The sequence below is a fragment of the Prunus persica genome, chromosome G3 (assembly GCF_000346465.2).
Source record: "Prunus persica cultivar Lovell chromosome G3, Prunus_persica_NCBIv2, whole genome shotgun sequence".
NCBI classification, from domain to species: Eukaryota; Viridiplantae; Streptophyta; class Magnoliopsida; order Rosales; family Rosaceae; genus Prunus; species Prunus persica.
Window position 1 is genome coordinate 9,799,768 of NC_034011.1, and position 19,040 is coordinate 9,818,807.

At 37.8% G+C, this 19,040-nt stretch overlaps 4 protein-coding genes and 1 pseudogene across 4 annotated transcripts in view; all 5 read left to right on the forward strand.

Annotated features, from left to right (window-relative positions):
- Positions 179-6,638, forward strand: LOC18783690 (probable leucine-rich repeat receptor-like protein kinase At1g35710). Its single transcript, XM_020560244.1, has 3 exons — positions 179-3,364; positions 3,558-5,763; positions 5,857-6,638. Exons 1-2 carry the CDS (start codon positions 283-285, stop codon positions 3,956-3,958), a joined length of 3,483 nt encoding a protein of 1,160 aa, XP_020415833.1. The 5' UTR covers positions 179-282; the 3' UTR covers positions 3,959-5,763; positions 5,857-6,638.
- LOC109947997 (MDIS1-interacting receptor like kinase 2-like) lies at positions 4,824-6,050 on the forward strand. The gene is made up of 3 exons (XM_020559883.1): positions 4,824-5,177; positions 5,295-5,739; positions 5,857-6,050. Exons 1-3 carry the CDS (start codon positions 4,824-4,826, stop codon positions 6,048-6,050), a joined length of 993 nt encoding a protein of 330 aa, XP_020415472.1.
- LOC18783139 (MDIS1-interacting receptor like kinase 2) lies at positions 8,830-12,414 on the forward strand. The gene is made up of 2 exons (XM_007217494.2): positions 8,830-11,617; positions 11,886-12,414. The coding sequence occupies exons 1-2, from the start codon at positions 8,905-8,907 to the stop codon at positions 12,284-12,286; spliced, it is 3,114 nt and encodes a 1,037-aa protein (XP_007217556.2). The 5' UTR covers positions 8,830-8,904; the 3' UTR covers positions 12,287-12,414.
- On the forward strand, positions 12,690-14,685 carry LOC109947998 (annotated as a pseudogene).
- Positions 17,098-19,040, forward strand: part of LOC18784189 (probable leucine-rich repeat receptor-like protein kinase At1g35710) — a 2,358-nt gene continuing 415 nt past the window's right edge. Inside the window, exons 1-2 of the mRNA XM_020559884.1 lie at positions 17,098-17,887; positions 18,098-19,040. The exon at positions 18,098-19,040 is cut by the window's right edge and continues 415 nt beyond it. Coding sequence (XP_020415473.1) covers positions 17,098-17,887; positions 18,098-19,040 — 1,733 coding nt within the window. The remainder of the gene's footprint in view (positions 17,888-18,097) is intronic.

Genomic DNA, 19,040 nt, shown 5'->3' on the forward strand with positions numbered 1-19,040 from the left:
TCTTTATATAATTTTGCTTGGTTTGAAATTGTACACGTAGCAGGTTATCTCCTCACATGTGAAATTTTTATTAATTCCAAGGAGAGGATGCATTATTTGTCCAAAATCTGAAAATAAGAAACAAAGACTTTGACTAAAAGTGTGAAGGAAATTCCAACCTGAATGAGGTTCCAAATGTGTAATAAATCAGTAAGAGGGGGAGAGTTTCCAAGTCTGTGATGCCTCAAGTCTATATATAATGCATCAATGTAAAACAAAAAGCCCTGAAATTAAGAAAAAACCATGAGATTTTTAACTTGCTATGATAAACTAAGCTCTCTAGCTTATTGTCTTATCTTCTTGTATGTTCAGCTTGTTGCCTCTGGTTCTGATGAAGCAGAGGCTCTCCTCAAATGGAAAGCCACCTTCCAAAATCAAACCCAGCTGCAAAATCTATCCTCATGGACTTACCCTCCCAGTAATGTCAATTCCACCAACTCTTCTGGCAATCCGTGCAATATGTGGACTGGTATTTCATGCAACACAGCTGGAAGTGTTAACAGGATAAACCTTACCAATTCTGTTTTACAAGGTACGTTACACGAATTCACTTTCTCGTCTTTCCCTAATCTTGAATATCTTGACCTCAGCATCAATAAATTCTTGGGTTTCATCCCACCTCAAATCAGTTCCCTCTCCAAACTCATTCACCTTGATCTCTCTTCTAATCAGTTTTCTGGGAAAATCCCATCAGAGATCGGTCTCCTTACAAATCTTAAGTTCCTGAAGCTACATGAAAATAAGTTAAATGGCTCAATTCCTCAAGAACTTGGCCAGCTTAACTTTCTTAATGAACTTGCCATGTCCACCAATAATCTAGAGGGCTCGGTTCCTGCTTCTCTGGGTAGTATGAGTTACCTGACTTCTCTGCATCTTTTCGACAATCATCTTTCTGGTTCCATTCCTCCAGAACTTGGAAATCTTTCTAATTTGGTTGAACTCTACATGGACACCAACAATTTCACCGGTCCTATTCCTCAAACTTTTGGAAACTTAAAAAAGCTGACCATGTTGCATTTGTTCAACAATCAACTTTCTGGTTCTATCCCTTCCGAAATAGGAAATTTGAAGTCTCTAATGGAATTACTCTTATACAGAAACAATCTTTCTGGTTCAATCCCAACACATTTAGGTTATCTGGAAAACCTTACCCGTCTCTTTCTCGACGAAAATAAGCTTTCTGGTGCAATTCCTAAAGAGATAGGGAACCTGAAATCTGTTGTGGATGTACACTTGAGCAAAAATTACTTAACAGGTCCTATCCCTCCAATTTTTGGTAACTTAAGAAAGCTAAAAGTGCTATACTTGTTCGACTGTCAACTTTCTGGTATCATACCTTCAGAAATGGGAAACTTGAAGTCTCTAGTAGAATTATTCCTTTACAGGAACAATCTTTCTGGTTCAATCCCAGCATGGATTGGTGATATGAGAAATCTTACACATGTCAATCTGTTTGGAAATAAACTTTCCGGGGCTATTCCTAAAGAGATTGGGAAATTGAAATCTATGGTGGATCTAGACTTGAGCCAGAATCAACTCAACGGTTCAGTTCCCACTTCATTCGGTGGTTTGAGAAACTTGGAAGTCTTATCCCTCCGTGACAACCAACTCTCTGGCTCAGTCCCCCAAGAGATAGAAAATCTAGTGAAGTTGACTCTGTTGTATTTAGATACTAACCAGTTTTCTGGTTATTTGCCCCAAAATATTTGCCAAGGTGGATCACTCACAGAATTTACAGCAAACAACAACCATTTTGTTGGCCCAATCCCCAAAAGCTTAAAAGCCTGCACCACCTTATCCTTTGTCCGCCTTAGTTGGAACCAATTGACAGGCAATATATCTGAAGACCTTGGTGTTTATCCGAATCTTCAATCTATGGATCTAAGCCATAATAACTTAAATGGTGAAATCTCACACAAATGGGGACAATGTGCACAATTAACAACCTTACTAATTGCAGGAAACAACCTTACCGGTAGTATACCACCTGAGATTGGCAATGCAACCCAAATTCATCAACTTGATATTTCTTCAAATAGTTTAGTTGGGATGATCCCAAAAGAATTTTGGAGACTGACTTCTTTGGTGAAGCTAATGTTGCAGGGAAACCAACTTTCAGGTCGCATACCTTCTGAATTCGGATCACTGATTGATCTCGAATATCTTGACCTATCCACAAACAAGTTCAATGGGTCAATACCTAGCACTATAAGTGACTTGTACAGATTACACTACCTGAATTTGAGCAACAACAAGTTTAGTCAAGGAATTCCTTTTCAGTTGGGAAAGCTAGTACACTTGTCCCAACTAGATTTAAGTCATAACTTGCTTGAAGGTAAGATACCTTCAGAAATAAGCAACATGGAGAGTTTGGAGATGCTCAACCTTTCCCACAATAATCTTTCTGGCTTTATTCCAACGAGTTTTGAAGACATGAATGGGTTGTCGTATGTTGACATATCCTACAATGACTTGGAGGGTCCCCTGCCCAACAGCAGTGCATTTCGGAATGCTCTTCCGGAAGCATTGCAGGGGAACAAAGGACTGTGCGGCAACATTGGAGCTCTGAAATCCTGCAAACATAACTCCAAAAAGGACCGTAAAGTCATATTTTTAATCTTGTTCCCTCTTCTCGGAGCACTTGTACTTCTACTTGTTTTCTTCATGTTTGCTTTTCTGATAGCAAGAAGAAAGAAAAATCAGACTCTGGAACAAAACGATGACATGCTTGAAGAAATTTCTTTTTCAATTCTAGATTTTGATGGAAAAACAATGTATGAGGAAATCATACGGGTGACAGAAGATTTTGATTCCATATATTGCATTGGGACGGGAGGACATGGAAGTGTATACAGAGCAAATTTGTCATCTGGCAACATGGTAGCTGTGAAGAAACTCCATCTTCTCCACAATGGTGAGAATAATTTTCAGAAGGAATTCTTCAATGAAATAAGAGCACTAACTGAGATACGACACCGGAACATTATGAAGCTTTATGGTTTCTGTTCACATAAACGACATTCATTTTTGGTGTATGAGTATCTCGAAAGGGGTAGCTTGGCCACAACGCTGAGCAATGATCATGAAGCTAAAGAATTGGGGTGGAGTAAAAGGGTGAATATTGTTAAAGGTTTAGCTAATGCCTTGTCCTACATGCACCACGATTGCTTGCCACCAATTGTACATCGTGACATATCAAGCAAGAATGTTTTGCTGGATTCTGAATATGAGGCCTGTGTTTCAGATTTTGGCACTGCCAAGTTTTTAAATCCAGACTCAACTAATTGGAGTGCTCTTGCAGGCACGTATGGATATATAGCACCAGGTAATTTTTGAAACATTTTTTCTCTCATTTGAACACTTATCACTGATTCTTTTTCATGCATGGTTAAACCCAACTTGTTAGAATCGAACAGAACATTTGAACTGTACCGTCGTAATTAAAGTAAAAAGTATTGAACCTGGTAGCAAATTTCTGATATACTAATAATGCCACTGCTATGAGATTTTCTAAGCAGAGCTTGCTTATACAATGGAAGTGAATGATAAATGCGACGTGTATAGCTTCGGAGTAGTAACATTGGAACTGATTATGGGAAGGCATCCAGGAGATCTGTTGTCATCTTTATCATCTGTGTCTTTGTTGTCATCTTCATCATCTGCATTACCTGCACATCAAATGCCAATGGAGGATATTTTGGACCAGCGCATTTCCCCTCCTACACATCAAGAAGCAGGGGAAGTGGTCTCTCTAGTGCAGATAGCTTTTGCATGCTTGAATCCCAGTCCTCCATCTCGTCCAACAATGAAACAAGTTTCTCAACACCTCTCAACTCAGAGGCTGCATTTGTCCAAGTCAGTGCATATGATAACATGTGGTGAATTGCTTGCTCTCGATGGTTTTACAACCCGAGGGTAAGTTTCTATAGGTTAAATGCTTTCAATTATCTCCATCACCACTCGTCATGCTCATCCGCCTATCATGCCTTTATAATTTCTTTGACATTATTTGATTGATTAATTTGAATAAACACCGTATTAACTCTGTGTTTACCCTCTGAGTGTTTTCTTCTAACCTTCTTAGATGTTCCCTTGTAGAAATGTATTTGAAGCCTACTTTTGTGCCACTCATTATTTTTAAGGAAGGAAAAAAAGGTGTAACAGCATAAGTTAATATTTATAATCACTTTGTCAGTTAAATTTCATGTTTGAAGAGCGGTAATTATAGGAAAATCAGATATTTACCTGGCTTCAACCTCAGACAAAATACCAAATTGTCATATCCCAGAAGAGAAGAACGACCCCTCAAGGCTCAAAATTGACACCAACCAAATTAACAATGAACAATACAATACAACAATGGTGTTCCTCTCAGAAAACTGAAAGTAGTGTTTCTCACAAGTGCAACGTCACAATAAAAGTAACGAACAGATTCACATTCTTATTCCTATATATGCAGTCAGCTTTCGCTTGGTATACTCTTGGAATTTTGATCATCTGTTGATCTTCAAAATCTTGAAAAATGCTAGGCTGTTACCAATTGCTTTCTTCTTCTTTTTTGGGTTTGTTGTGAAAGTAGTTCTGAAAATATATAAGATATTGCAGAGACTTTTCAAGTCTGGACAAATGAATATTGTTGAAAGCATAAAAATTATGAATATTGTTTAAGTCATAACTTGCTTGAAGGTGAGATACCTTCAGAAATAAGTAACACGGAGAGTTTGGAGATGCTCAACCTTTCCCACAATAATCTTTCTGGCTTTATTCCAACGAGTTTTGAAGACATGAATGGGTTGTCATATGTTCACATATCCTACAATGACTTGGAGGTTACCCCGCCCAACAGCAGTGCATTTTGGAATGCTCTTCCGGAAGCATTGCAGGTGAACAAAGGACTGTGCGGCAACATTGGAGCTCTGAAATCCTGCAAACATAACTCCAAGAAGGACCGTAAAGTCATATTTGTAATCTTGTTCCCTCTTCTCAGAGCACTTGTACTTCTACTTGCTTTCTTCATGTTTGCTTTTCTGATAGCAAGAAGAAAGAAAAATCAAACTTTGGAACAAAACCATGACATGCTTGAAGAAATTTCTTTTTCAATTCTAGATTTTGATGGAAAAACAATGTATGAGGAAATCGTAAGGGCAACAGAAGATTTTGATTCCATATATTGCGTTGGGACGGGAGGACATGGAAGTGTATACAGAGCAAATTTGTCCACAATGGCGAGAATAATTTTTTTTTTTCAATTCTAGATTTTGATTCCATATGGCAACATGGTAGTTGTGAAGAAACTACATCTTCTCCACAATGGTGAGAATAATTTTCAGAAGGAATTCTTCAATGAAATAAGAGCACTAACTGAGATACAACACCGGAACATAATGAAGCTTTATGGTTTCTGTTTACATCACCGACACTCGTTTTTGGTGTATGAGTATCTCGAAAGAGGTAGTTTGGCCACAACATTGAGCAATGATCATGAAGCTAAAGAACTGGGGTGGAGTAAATGGGTGAATATTGTTAAAGATTTAGCTAATGCCTTGTCCGACATGCACCCCGATTGCTTGCCACCAATTGTACATCGTGGCATATCAAGCAAGAATGTTTTGCTAGATTCAGAATATGAGGCCTGTGTTTCAGATTTTGGCACTGCCAAATTTTTAAATCCGGAGTCAACTAATTGGACTGCCACTGCAGGCACTTAAGGCCACACGACACCAGGTAATGTTTTGACCACTGAAATCTCTGTCTTTTGTGCTTGGTGTGTACGATTTATGCATGATACAATTTATTGTGTGAGCTGTTTTTGAACAGAGCTTGCATTTACAATGGAAGTGACCGAGAAGTGCAATGTTTATAGCTTTAGAGTTGTCACACTGGAAATAATTATAGGAAGACATCCAGGAGATGTTTTCTCATCTTTATCATCTGGGGCATCATCGTCATCCTCATCTGCATCACCTGCCCCGGAGATGCCAATTTTGGACGTTCTGGACCAACGCATCTAGCCACCTCAAAACGAGAAGCAGAGGAGGCGGTGTCTCTTGTGAAGATAGCATTTGCATCCTTGAATCCCAGTCCACAGTGTCGTCCAACGATGGAGAAAGTTTCTCAGCTCCTTTCATCAACTCAGAGGCTGCATTTGTCAAAGCCATTGCATATGACAACATTTGGTGAATTGCTTGCTCTTGATGGTTTCACTACCTGATTAGGATATATGCTGCGTCCGCTGTATTTCACTTCATTTGTGTCTGCCTTATTCTAATTTTTGTTAGATGTTTGTACTTGTAAATGTTCACTACAAGAAAAAAGGTCAGTAGTGACCAATTTCTTAGTGACCAAATGTATAATGGTCACAAATAGGGAGTCTTCATTTTTTTTTTTTCTTTTTCTACATTATGAATCTAAGAATTAGGTGGTGATGATGTAGACAAAGGATATGGTTGTAGCAAATGAGTTAGTGGAAATGAAGTAGAGTTCCGATGCAGCAGTTACCCTCGACTTCATCAAGGTTAGCTATAACTCTCCTCTTTTGAAGCCATTTTTGTTTGAACCTAAGAGAGATTTATGAAAGTGAAGAATGAAAAATAAAATAAGGATATGTAGCAGGTTTTGCAGTATTAGGTTCCAATCCAAACTGTCGTAATTTTTTTTTTTCTTTGCTTTTATAGTGTCTTCATGCATTTTTAGTATCAGAGAATTCGTAGGATTAGGTCCCAACATCACACTTGAGCAACTGATCTATGCTCTGAATGGTACTTTGAGTACCTTATCTGAGCATGACACAGAAATGAAATGATCCTGTCTAATAAAATATATTGTAGTGATGAACTTTCAACTCCTCTTTTTTCTTTTTCTTTTTGATTTTCTTATTTTGTTTGTTGTGAAACTAGGTCTGAAAAAATCATTTAAACCCTCTAGTCCGACCTTCAGGACCGATCAACTCTTGCATTCAGCCCGGACCCAGTCTGAGCCTCGAAATTCAATAAAAATTCATCCTAAACTCCAAAAAATTCAGCAAAAAATACTACGGACTCTTTGTACAACATGCATTTTCATGTTAGAACCTCAAATTAACAATTTGACTCCAAGAAAATTTCATTTCCAAGTTCACATAAAACTGAAAATTGAAAACAATTATCAAACAACTTATAAACAATTTTCAATTCATCTTTTGTTTGAAAATTGAAAACAATTACCAAACGAGTTTCATATTTTTAATTTTTTTACAAATAAAAATTGAAAGCTAAAATGGTTATCAAATGGGCCCTTAGAATGTGACAAATGTGAAATTAAAATTTTGAGTAGGAAATTGGAGTAAAATGTATACAACTATCATTACTTTGAAGGGTATAGGGTTTAAAACACATTCAAGATTTGAGGCTAATCACTTGTGGAATGCTCATGAAATCAGGTCATATAAGCCACAAGTTAGCTCATAATAAATTCATCAGGGACTAAACCTGGATAAAAGTGCAAATTATGATACAAACAGTACGTGAAAGTCAAAGCGCTTGAATCAAAATTTAAAAATTGACCAAAAAAAAAAAGAATAAAAATTTAGAATGTCACAAATGTTATCAAAATTTGAAAATATTTTTGCTTATCATTTTAACTCAAGGTGTATCCTAACCACCATTCTCAACACTTGATATGCATCCATGAGCATAACCATAGTTAACTCTTTGATTTGTATTTGTGGAACCATGATTATAGCCATAGACACATGTCAAGTGTTGAGAAGTGTAGTGATGATACACATTTAAGTTAAAGTTGTGAACAAAAATGCACCCATCAAAATTTAGAAAATGGGACTAAAATGTATACAACTATCATTACTTTGAAACTTATTCTTGACGTGATGATTTAGGTAAGAAAGAAAGAAGAAAAAAAAGGATGGAAATGAATGGCATGGATCCTCTTCAGATTTGTTGGGGACAGCTGGAGTGGATGAACTTTTCCACTAAAGCAAAGCAAGAAGCATGTTTTGTTTGAAATGTTCTAGTCGTGATAGGACTATACCATTTCCTCTGTCTGGCTAGGGCACTTTCAGTGTTAATCATGCTTTAAGAAAATGCAAAAGTTGCAATTCCAACTTTAAAGAAAAGGGACAAAGGCTTAGTGTGAAAACCCCAAACCGTTGTTACTTAGAAATGTTTTTCCTTGTGAGAGGGAAAGAAAAAATGAAACAATAATTTCATTGTCCAATGCCACAAGTTTGCGAGTTTGGGTTCTTCAACCATAACTTTTCACTGATCTGTTTTTTATGTTTTGCCAAAGAATCTTCACTGTTCTTTACTCGTTACTCCTTAATAGAACGATCCACCAATAACATCCAATCAAGCTCTCACTTCTGTCAATTTCATTCCATTTAGTTCCAACACAAAATGCAAAATTTCCAAAGAGACGAAGACTCTTGACTCAAGGGTGTGAAAACCCCAAAAGTCTTCCCAAACAGTCTTCCAATTAAGAAAATGAAAAAACTTTGGAAAGACCTTTCCAAGTCTTGAACTTTGAAGACTTGGATTTTATTGTGGAAAAGAGAATAGGCCACATAATAAAATCATGAGACTTGGATTTTATGACATATCATTATGCTCTCTTGCAGATCTACACAAACAATATCTTAATCAAGAGCACAAGGAACACGCTCTCAAAGACTTTTCAATGCTCAACTATTGAACCCCAAAGACTAACCCTCACTATTTATTTTATTTTATATAAATAGCTTTGCTCATGTTTAGTGAGAGATCAAAGAGGGAAAAAAGAAGAAGTTGAAAATGGACCATTAATGCTGTTAAGGGGTAAAGCCAGGTGAAAGGTCTAACCCACACTATATATAACTAGTAAGGCATATAATATATGCATACCACACAAACAATAACCATGACATCTTTAACTTCCGCTAAACTATGCTTCCTGCCTTATTGCCTTGTCATCTTGTTGTATGTTTCATCACCAAATTGGGTTGCTTTTCCTTTTGCTACTTCTACTTCTAATACTGAAGCAAAGGCTCTTCTCAAATGGAAAGCCAGCTTATTTCCAAATCAAGCCCTCAATCATCTCACCTGGTACGACCCTCCCATTCATAATATTAATGCCACCAATTCTTCCAGCAGCAATCCAAAACCAAGAACAAGCCCATGCACTTGGACTGGTGTTTCATGCAACTCAGCTGGAAGTGTCAGAATGATAAACCTTTCCACTTGTGGTATTCAAGGTACACTACATGAGTTTTCATTCTTGTCCTTCCCTAATCTTGAATATCTTGACCTCAGCTTGAACAAACTCTTTGATGCCATCCCACCTCAAATCAGCTACCTCTCCAAACTCCACCATCTTGATCTCTCCCAAAATAACTTGTCTGGGAGAATTCCACCAGAAATCGGTCTCCTAAGAAATCTTAGGTTTCTTCGTCTCTCTGTAAATACTTTCTTGGGGGAAATTCCTAAAGAGATAGGCAACTTGAAATCTCTTGTAGATCTAAGGTTGTCTTACAACACTTTAAGTGGTCTCATCCCTTCAAATATTGGTAACTTAATAAAGCTAAATACTTTGTACTTGGTTGAGGATCAACTTTCTGGTTTGATTCCTATGGAGATATGGAACTTAAAATCTCTTATAGATCTAAAGTTGTCTTACAACAATTTAAGTGGTCTCATCCCTCCAAATATTGGTAACTTAATAAACCTAAACACTTTGTACTTGGGTGAAAATCAACTTTCTGGTTTGATTCCCAAGGAGATAGGGAACTTGAAATATCTTATGGACTTACAATTGAGCAGAAATCAACTCAATGGTTCAATTCCAGTCTCATTTGCTAACTTGAGCAACTTGGAGACCTTATACCTACGCGATAACCAACTTTTTGGCTCCATTCCCCAAGAGTTAGAGAATCTCAAGAATTTGACTAGACTGCGATTGGATACAAACCAATTGTCTGGTTATTTGCCCCCAAATATTTGCCAAGGTGGAAAACTCGTAAACTTGTCAGTACACAGAAACTATTTGACTGGTCCAATCCCCAAAAGCTTGAAAAATTGCATGAGCTTAGTGAGAGTCCGTCTTGACCAAAATCAATTGACGGGCAATATATTTGAAGACTTCGGTGTTTATCCGAATCTTGATTTTATGAATATAAGCCACAACAACTTGTATGGAGAAATCTCACACAACTGGGGACAATGCCCAAAGCTGAAGACCTTAATAATGGCAGGAAACAACCTTACTGGTAGCATACCACCTGAGATAGGCAACGCAACCCAAATTCATGTGTTGGACCTTTCTTCAAATCATTTAGTTGGGTTGATCCCAAAAGAATTCGGGAGACTGGCTTCTTTGGAGAGGTTGATGTTGAATGGAAATCAATTTTCGGGTCGTATACCGTCTGAATTCGGATCATTGAATGATCTTGAATATCTTGACTTGTCAACAAACAAATTCAATGAGTCAATTCCAAGCATTCTAGGTGACTTGCTCAAATTGCACTACTTGAATTTGAGCAACAACAAGTTGGCTCAAGCAATTCCATTTAAGTTGGGGAAGTTAGGTCAATTGAATTACATGGATTTAAGTCATAACTCTCTTGAAGGTAAGATACCATCAGAAATGGGCAGTATGCAGAGTTTGGTGACACTTGATCTTTCCCACAACAATTTTTCGGGTTCCATACCATCAAGTTTTGAAGAGATGCGCGGCTTGTCGTACATTGACATATCCTACAATCACTTGGAAGGTCCCCTTCCCAACATTAGTGCATTTCGAGAAGCTCCACCAGAAAGATTGAAAGGGAACAAAGGATTGTGTGGCAATGTTAGAGCTCTGCTGCCACCCTGCAATGCACATGGCTCAAAAAAGGACCACAAGGTCATATTCTCTGTTCTAGCAGTATTTGTACTCCTATCTGCTCTCTTTACAATTGTCTTTGTAATAGTGCAAAGAAAGAAGAAGCATCAAGATACTAAACAAAACCATATGCATGGAGAAATTTCCTTTTCGGTTTTAAATTTTGATGGAAAATCAATGTATGAGGAAATCATAAGGGCAACAGAAGATTTTGATTCCACATATTGCATTGGGAAAGGAGGACATGGAAGTGTCTACAAAGTGAATTTGTCATCTGGAGACGTAGTGGCCGTGAAGAAACTCCATCTGCCATGGGATGGTGAGACAGAATTTCAGAAGGAGTTCTTGAATGAAGTAAGGGCACTCACTGAGATAAGACATCGGAATATTGTGAAGCTCTATGGTTTCTGCGCACATAAACGACACTCGTTTTTGGTGTATGAGTATCTTGAAAGAGGTAGCTTGGCCGCAATGTTGAGCAAAGATGAAGAAGCTAAAGAGTTGGGGTGGATTAAAAGGGTGAATATTGTTAAAGGCTTAGCTTATGCCTTGTCTTACATGCACCACGATTGCTTGCCATCGATTGTACATCGTGACATCTCAAGCAAGAACATTTTGTTAGATTCTGAATATGAGGCCTGTGTTTCAGACTTTGGCACAGCTAAGTTTTTAAATCCAGACTCAACTAATTGGACTGCGGCTGCAGGCACACATGGCTATATGGCACCAGGTAATATTGTGATTCCATGTTCTCTGTATTTAGCACTTTTTAAGCTATTGCTTTTAGACCAATGCTTCATTTTCATCATTAAGAGCGGTTAACATAAACACATTTTCACTTCTTTGATTTAGAAAATATACTAATAAACATATTTTCACTTATCTTAAGCTATAAACTAATAAGTCGATTTATGCATGATACAATTTTGTTAAAATTCCATTGAATAATTATGTCTATAAACTAATAATGCCACTTCTTTGAGGATTTCTCTGAGCAGAGCTTGCTTACACAATGGAAGTGAATGAGAGCTGCGATGTTTATAGCTTTGGTGTGGTCACATTGGAAATAATTATGGGAAAGCATCCTGGAGATCTTTTCTCATCTTTCTCATCAGTCTCTTCATCCTCCTCCTCCTTATCATCATCTGCATTACCAGCCCATCAAATACCAATTGTGGATGTTCTGGACCAACGCATTTACCCTCCTACGCATCAAGTTGCAAGCGAAGTGGTCTCTCTTGTGAAGATAGCATTTTCATGCTTGAATTCCAGCCCGAAATCTCGTCCAACAATGAAACAAATTTCTCATTTCCTCTCAACTCAGATGCTGCATTTGTCGAAGCCGGTACATATGATGACATGTGGTGAATTGCTTGAGCTTGATCCTTTGGCTACATGATCAGAATATGCTCCTTTTTTATGCACATTTCACTTTTCCTGTGTCTTCGGTTTAGAAAGATTCTCCATAGATGTTTCCTTCTTGTAATTTATTTCATGCACGTGTGCGCTATGCTATGGCTCTATGTATACGTTATCTAGGATGTTTTACAGTTTGTTTATCCTTGTGAGGAAAAACAAAATGAAATAAGACAAGTGTTCTGTTTTGTAATTTTATATACTCTGTGTAGCAGCAAATACAGACGAGAATTTGAAATTGTAAACCACCCCAAAATCTACGTGGCGATAATTGCAAGGGCCATACTATATTACTATATATGGATAGCTACCAAACCCCATATATATATATATAATATAGAAACAGAGGTTCATTGACCAGAGCCATTTTCGTCTCTATAGTGACGATGTCAACCCTTAGCGCAGTTCCAGCAACAAGGGCTGGGGGGGTTGTTTTAGGCCCAAAAACTGTTTCCAGCAGTAAGGGCTAGCCCCCGCAGGAGATGGGACCTATGAATCCAGGCTAGTCCTCAGGTAAGATTTGCCTTAGTTTCAGCCCCAGTTTATTGACATCAGCAACAAAAAAAATAAAAAAAAATACAAAAAATTTCAGTTTTTTTAAAAAGTAAATACTTAGTTGTAGTTTTCACTTCTCACATCAAAACTCTATACAAATTTCTCTCCTTATATCTCATATGAATAGTTGTTTTCATGGCAATTGGTGGAAACATCACAACTTTTTGCAAGGGCAGCAACTATTCACGTGAATAGTGGCTGCCCTAGCCCCCCCCTTTCCATGACAAAGGGCAAATGGGTGGAGTTGCTCTTAAAGTTCCTCCTGCATCCGAAGACTGTAGCAGCTCAAAAAGGCCTTCAAAGGTTCCTTCTTTATTATTTTTCTGATCTTTTACTCCCACGCATCATTTCTTGTTCTGATCATAAACCACCCCATATTTTGTAATTGGCTTTATGATTGATGATTGATCAATCCCATTTCACCTATCCGATTCTTAGTGTTAAATACAACGTAAATGATCTGATAATGTAAAAAGGATCCTTTTTGTTTTTGTTTTTCATTTCGTTCTGCTAATTCTCTTTTGACTCTCTGTGTCATCAATGATCAGATGCATCAGATTTGTGTTTTGTGTACATGAAAGGCCCGTATGAATGTGATTGCTTGCTTTGGTAAAACGGTGATGCTCACTCTGCACCAAAGCTCTGTTTGTATCAGAAGAAAATAATGCATTTGGGATTATTTATGTAAAAAGAAAAAAACAATGATCGGTACGTATAGATTTATAAAAGGTTTGTAAAGGACCTGATTTGACATGAAAATGGTATTTTGACATGAATAAATAATTATAGAAAACAGCTAAAATAGTTTAGACCAGAGTTTATCTTCTTTCTTTCTTTTATGTGACTTTTCATGTTTGGGGTATTTGGTTTCATATAATCTTGAATTTTTATCAATACAATTGCAGGATGGGAAACCAATGAGGACTTAATCATATCCATCTTGGGGCATAGAACTGCCGCTCAAAGAAAGGTGATCCGACAAACTTATGCTGAAGCTCATGGAGAAGATCTTCTCAAGGAGCTGGAAAAAACTTACAAGTGATTTTGAGGTCAAATTAAGAATGCACTTTAGTTTTTGCATTAGTTGAGATAATTTGACTGCATGTTTTACATAAATTGTTAGCATGATTGATTTTTGCCAAGATAAGGCAGAGATTTAGCTCATTGTTTTTAGCTATCTTTTTTCATGATTGGATAAGAATCCATGATACTAGTTTTCACAAGTTTAATGTTTGGCTGATTAACTTTTGGGAGGAAGCAAGCGCATCGTTGAAAGGGCCGACATATTTGGGTTTCTGAATTTCTCTTACCCAGAGGAGTATACTGCTTTGGACACTTGATCCAGCTGAACGCGATGCATTTTTGGCCAATGAAGCAACAAAGAAGTGGACTAAAAGCAATCAGGTTCTTGCTGAAATAGCCTGCAGTAGGTCTTCACATGAACTACTCTTGGCAAGGCAGGCTTATCACTCTCGCCATAAGAAGTCCCTCGACGAGGGTGTTGCACATCACACAACTGGGGACCTTCGCAAGGTACAGCTGCTAGAGTATAAACATAGACGAGTAATTTTATAGATAGTATAGCCGACCGGCTTTAGGCTATACTCTTTACATTACACATATGACTAATTTCATGTTGAACTAAATGTGACCAAATAGACATAGACGAGTAATTTCATAAATGATAACAACATCTAAGTCATAACATATAATAGTTTTTCGTATGATTTTTCAATTTTGAGCTAATTTTAGCCTTTCAAATCGTTAGACGTGCTTAATATTTTCAAGAATTTTATGAAATGGGTTAATCGTTTTATTAGTCCCTGAATTTAGACCCGATTTGCATTTGAGTACCTCAATTTCCAAAATGGTTTCCGTGGTCCTTTAACTTCAATTTCGTTAGGACAAATAGTTCTACCGTCAATTTTGTTAACTTTTATGTTAAATGCATGGGCAAAATGATATTTTTGTATCAAAATTAATTAAAATATGAAAAAAAAAAAAATTTAAACTATCTCTCCCCCTCTATCCCGATTTCTACTCCCCCAAACTTGATTTTTTTTTTCGTTATTGTTATTTTAAAGATATGATTTTTTATTCTTTTTTTTTGTTTTAATATAAAAATACCATGTTGCCCTGTATTTAACAGAAAAAGTTAACAAAATTGACAGTAAGACTATTTGTCCTAAGAAAGTAAAGTTAAAGGACCACGGGAACCATTTTAGAAATTGAAAGACTAATAAAATAATTAATCTTGAATGAAAATTTCCAAAATATGTTAAATTCCGAAATTTTTTGGAAGAGAATTTTCATTCCAAATTTTTTTTCAATTGGAATGGGAATCCCCAGATTCCGATTTGATCCCTATGAAAACCAACCCTACCTCCCACTTGAACTTGATATTTGACCAAAAAAGAAAAAGAAATACAATAGTCAAAACAATTGTAGGAGAAAAAGGTTGGGCTTCGGCTAACTCGTCAGTATTAAATAAATAAATAAGATTTTACTAATAAACCCATTTTAGCAGGCCATAATATATAAAATTCTTTATAGAGCATATTTGGCGTGAAAAATTCAAAACTAGACACTTTTTATTTTCTAATTGGTTCTTATAAATTTTTAACTTATTAAGAAGAATTTAGAAAATGACAAGTGGCTAGTTTTGGGGTTTTCTCTATAAATAGGATCTATATAAATTTTTATATAATATGTCAAACTAAAATGAGTTTTTGAATAAATATCTCATATATAAATTTTGTTGTCAAGGCCCCAACTTTTACAGCCCAGCCCATGCGAACTGTGTTGGATGGTTGGACTTAACAAGCCTAGCAAGAGAGAAAAAAAACCCACAAAAACAACAATAAACCATAAACCCTCAACAAAGGTGGACAAGGAAGATAGTCGGAGACAAGAACACCAATCAGAGGGGCGAGACTGAAGGGATGCTGTACATAGTAGGACTGCGATTGGCGGATGAGAAAGACATCACCTTCAGAGGCTTAGAAATAGGGAAGCAATGTGACCAGGTTGTCATAGAGGCCTACACTTCTCTACTCTCTTTTGGTCTCTCTTCCGAAGGCCTTTCCACGTTGGTATGGCTTTTCTTCTGTCTCCCTCTCTTGCTCTGTTTGTTTTCAAAATGTACGTGTTCAGTTTTTTAAAAGGAATTTCAATGCACAGTGTTTATACCAAAATCAACAGCCAATAAGAGCAAAACACATGGACAAAAGATAGCATCGGCAGGGTTGCCCTTGGTGCCCAAGCTTGCCGATCGTGTGATTAGGGCAAAATCACCCTCTGGACACGTGGAGCATCCACAGTGAATGCTAACAATCCCACATCGAAATTCTACACTACATGCACACCTTCCAAGGCTTATAAAAAGGGGCACAAGTCCCAAAATAGAGGTAACCGGAACTTTCGGCATACTAGCCATCACTCTGTCCAGAATATTTACTAAATCCGTACTTACTTAAGCATCGGAGAGCCTTCGGATGGTACCACACCGATGCCCTAAGTCTTACCGAGTGTTTCTTATCTTGCAGATTAGGCACTCTAGCCGAGGCCCAGAGCATTCCGAAGGCCCAGACATCACTAAGTTGGGCCCAAAAGTGCCGAACCACTTTTTCACATAAACAGTTTGGTGCCCTCTGTGGAAACGATTTTAATCGACCCATTATCCCTATCACATGGAGACCACATCAGTACTTGTATTTTTGCCAGAAGAGAGATTGCCGTTTGGAAGGCAAAGCAGAGCTAGCCCAGCGCTACCCCATTGCACTCCCTTCAGCAATTCACCTGTAATACAAACCACTGCCGAAGCCGAGCTTCTAGCCCAAATCACTTCTCTCTGGCAGGACATGGCTAAATTATAGGAACACAATAATCTTCTCTCGTCCAAGGTAGACAAAACCCAGCAACTGCTCAATCAGCAACATACACAAAATATCCAAACCACTCAATCCTTTCAGAGACTGCAGACTCCGACTCAGCAGAAGAAGAGTAAAAGAGGGCAAAGGCAACGCCCGCACCCTCTAAACACCTGGTAGTTCCAGCTCCCAAGGATAAACCTCACCTGCCGAAGAAGGTTTATACTGACTGCCGCCATCGGCTGATAGGTCGGGAAGCTGAAAAACAAAGGTCACCGATTAGAATTGGGGCACATCTAAAAGACCCACACTATATATAACTAGTAAGGCACGACCCATACAATATACGTATACCACACAAACAATAATCATGACATCTTTAACTTCCGCTAAACTATGCTTCCTGCCTTATTGCCTTGTCATCTTGTTGTCTGTTTTATCACCAAATTGGGTTGCTTTTCCTTTTGCTACTTCTACTTCTGATACTGAAGCAAAGGCTCTTCTCAAATGGAAAGCCAGCTTATTTCCAAATCAAGCCCTCAATCATCTTACCTGGTACGACCCTCCCACTCATAATATTAATGCCACCAATTCTTCCAGCAGCAATCCAAAACCAAGAACAAGCCCATGCACTTGGACTGGTGTTTCATGCAACTCAGCTAGAAGTGTCAGAACGATAAGCCTTTCCACTTGTGGTATTCAAGGTATGCTACATGAGTTTTCATTCTTGTCCTTCCCTAGTCCTGAATATCTTGACCTCAGCTTGAACAAACTCTTTGATGCCATCCCACCTCAAATCAGCTACCTCTCCAAACTCCACCATCTTGATCTCTCCCAAAATAACTTGTCTGGGAGAATTCCACCAGAAATCGGTCTCCTAAGAAATCTTAGGTTTCTTCCTCTCTCTGCAAATACTTTCTTGGGGGTAATTCCAAAAGAGATAGGCAACTTGAAATCTCTTGTAGATCTAAGGTTGTCTTACAACACTTTAAGTGGTCTCATCCCTTCAAATATTGGTAACTTAATAAAGCTAAATACTTTGTATTTGGCTAAAAATCAACTTTCTGGTTTGATTCCCATGGAGATATGGAACTTAAAATCTCTTGTAGATCTAAAGTTGTCTTACAACAATTTAAGTGGTCTCATCCCTCCAAATATTGGTAACTTAATAAACCTAAACACTTTGTACGTGGGTGAAAATCAACTTTCTGGTTTGATTCCCAAGGAGATAGGGAACTTGAAATATCTTATGGACTTACAATTGAGCAGCAATCAACTCAATGGTTCAATTCCAACCTCATTTGCTAACTTGAGAAACTTGGAAACCTTATACCTACGTGATAACTAACTTTCCGGCTCCATTCCCCAAGAGTTAGAGAATCTCAAGAATTTGACTGAACTGCAGTTGGATACAAACCAATTGTCTGGTTATTTGCCCCCAAATATCTGCCAAGGTGGAAAACTCACAAAATTGTCAGTAGGCACAAACTATTTGACTGGTCCAATCCCCAAAAGCTTGAAAAATTGCACAGGCTTAGTGAGAGTCTTTCTTGACCAAAACCAATTGACGGGCAATATATCTGAAGACTTTGGTGTTTATCTGAATCTTGATTTTATGAATATAAGCCACAACAACTTGTATGGAGAAATCTCACACAACTGGCGACAATGTCCAAAGCTAAAGACCTTACTAATCGCAGGAAACAACTTTACTGGTAGCATACCACCTGAGATAGCCAACGCAACCCAAATTCATGTGTTGGACCTTTCTTCAAATCATTTAGTTGGGTTGATCCCAAAAGAATTCGGGAGACTGGCTTCTTTGGAGAGGTTGATGTTGAATGGAAATCAACTTTCGGGTCGTATACCGTCTGAATTCGGATCATTGAATGATCTTGAATATCTTGACTTGTCAACAAACAAATTCAATGAGTCAATTCCGAGCATTCTAGGTGACTTGCTCAAATTGCACTACTTGAATTTGAGCAACAACAAGTTGGCTCAAGCAATTCCATTTAAGTTGGGGAAGTTAGGTCAATTGAATTACATGGATTTAAGTCATAACTCTCTTGAAGGTAAGATACCATCAGAAATGGGCAGTATAAAGAGTTTGGTGACACTTGATCTTTCCCACAACAATCTTTCGGGTTCCATACCATCAAGTTTTGAAGAGATGCGCTGCTTGTTGTACGTTGACATATCCTACAATCACTTGGAAGGTCCCCTTCCCAACATTAGTGCATTTCGACAAGCTCCGCTAGAAAGATTGAAAGGGAACAAAGGATTGTGTGGTAAAGTTAGAGCTCTGCTGCC

Bases quoted from the DNA above. Each gene is read 5' to 3' on its own strand.
- LOC18783690 (XM_020560244.1), top strand. From the start codon at position 283: ATGAGATTTTTAACTTGCTATGATAAACTAAGCTCTCTAGCTTATTGT. The intron at 3,365-3,557 runs GTAATTTTTGAA...TTTTCTAAGCAG, and splicing joins GTATGGATATATAGCACCAG to AGCTTGCTTATACAATGGAA.
- LOC109947997 (XM_020559883.1), top strand. From the start codon at position 4,824: ATGAATGGGTTGTCATATGTTCACATATCCTACAATGACTTGGAGGTT. The intron at 5,178-5,294 runs GTAAGGGCAACA...TTTCAATTCTAG, and splicing joins AAACAATGTATGAGGAAATC to ATTTTGATTCCATATGGCAA. The intron at 5,740-5,856 runs GCACTTAAGGCC...GTTTTTGAACAG, and splicing joins TAATTGGACTGCCACTGCAG to AGCTTGCATTTACAATGGAA.
- LOC18783139 (XM_007217494.2), top strand. From the start codon at position 8,905: ATGCATACCACACAAACAATAACCATGACATCTTTAACTTCCGCTAAA. The intron at 11,618-11,885 runs GTAATATTGTGA...TTCTCTGAGCAG, and splicing joins ACATGGCTATATGGCACCAG to AGCTTGCTTACACAATGGAA.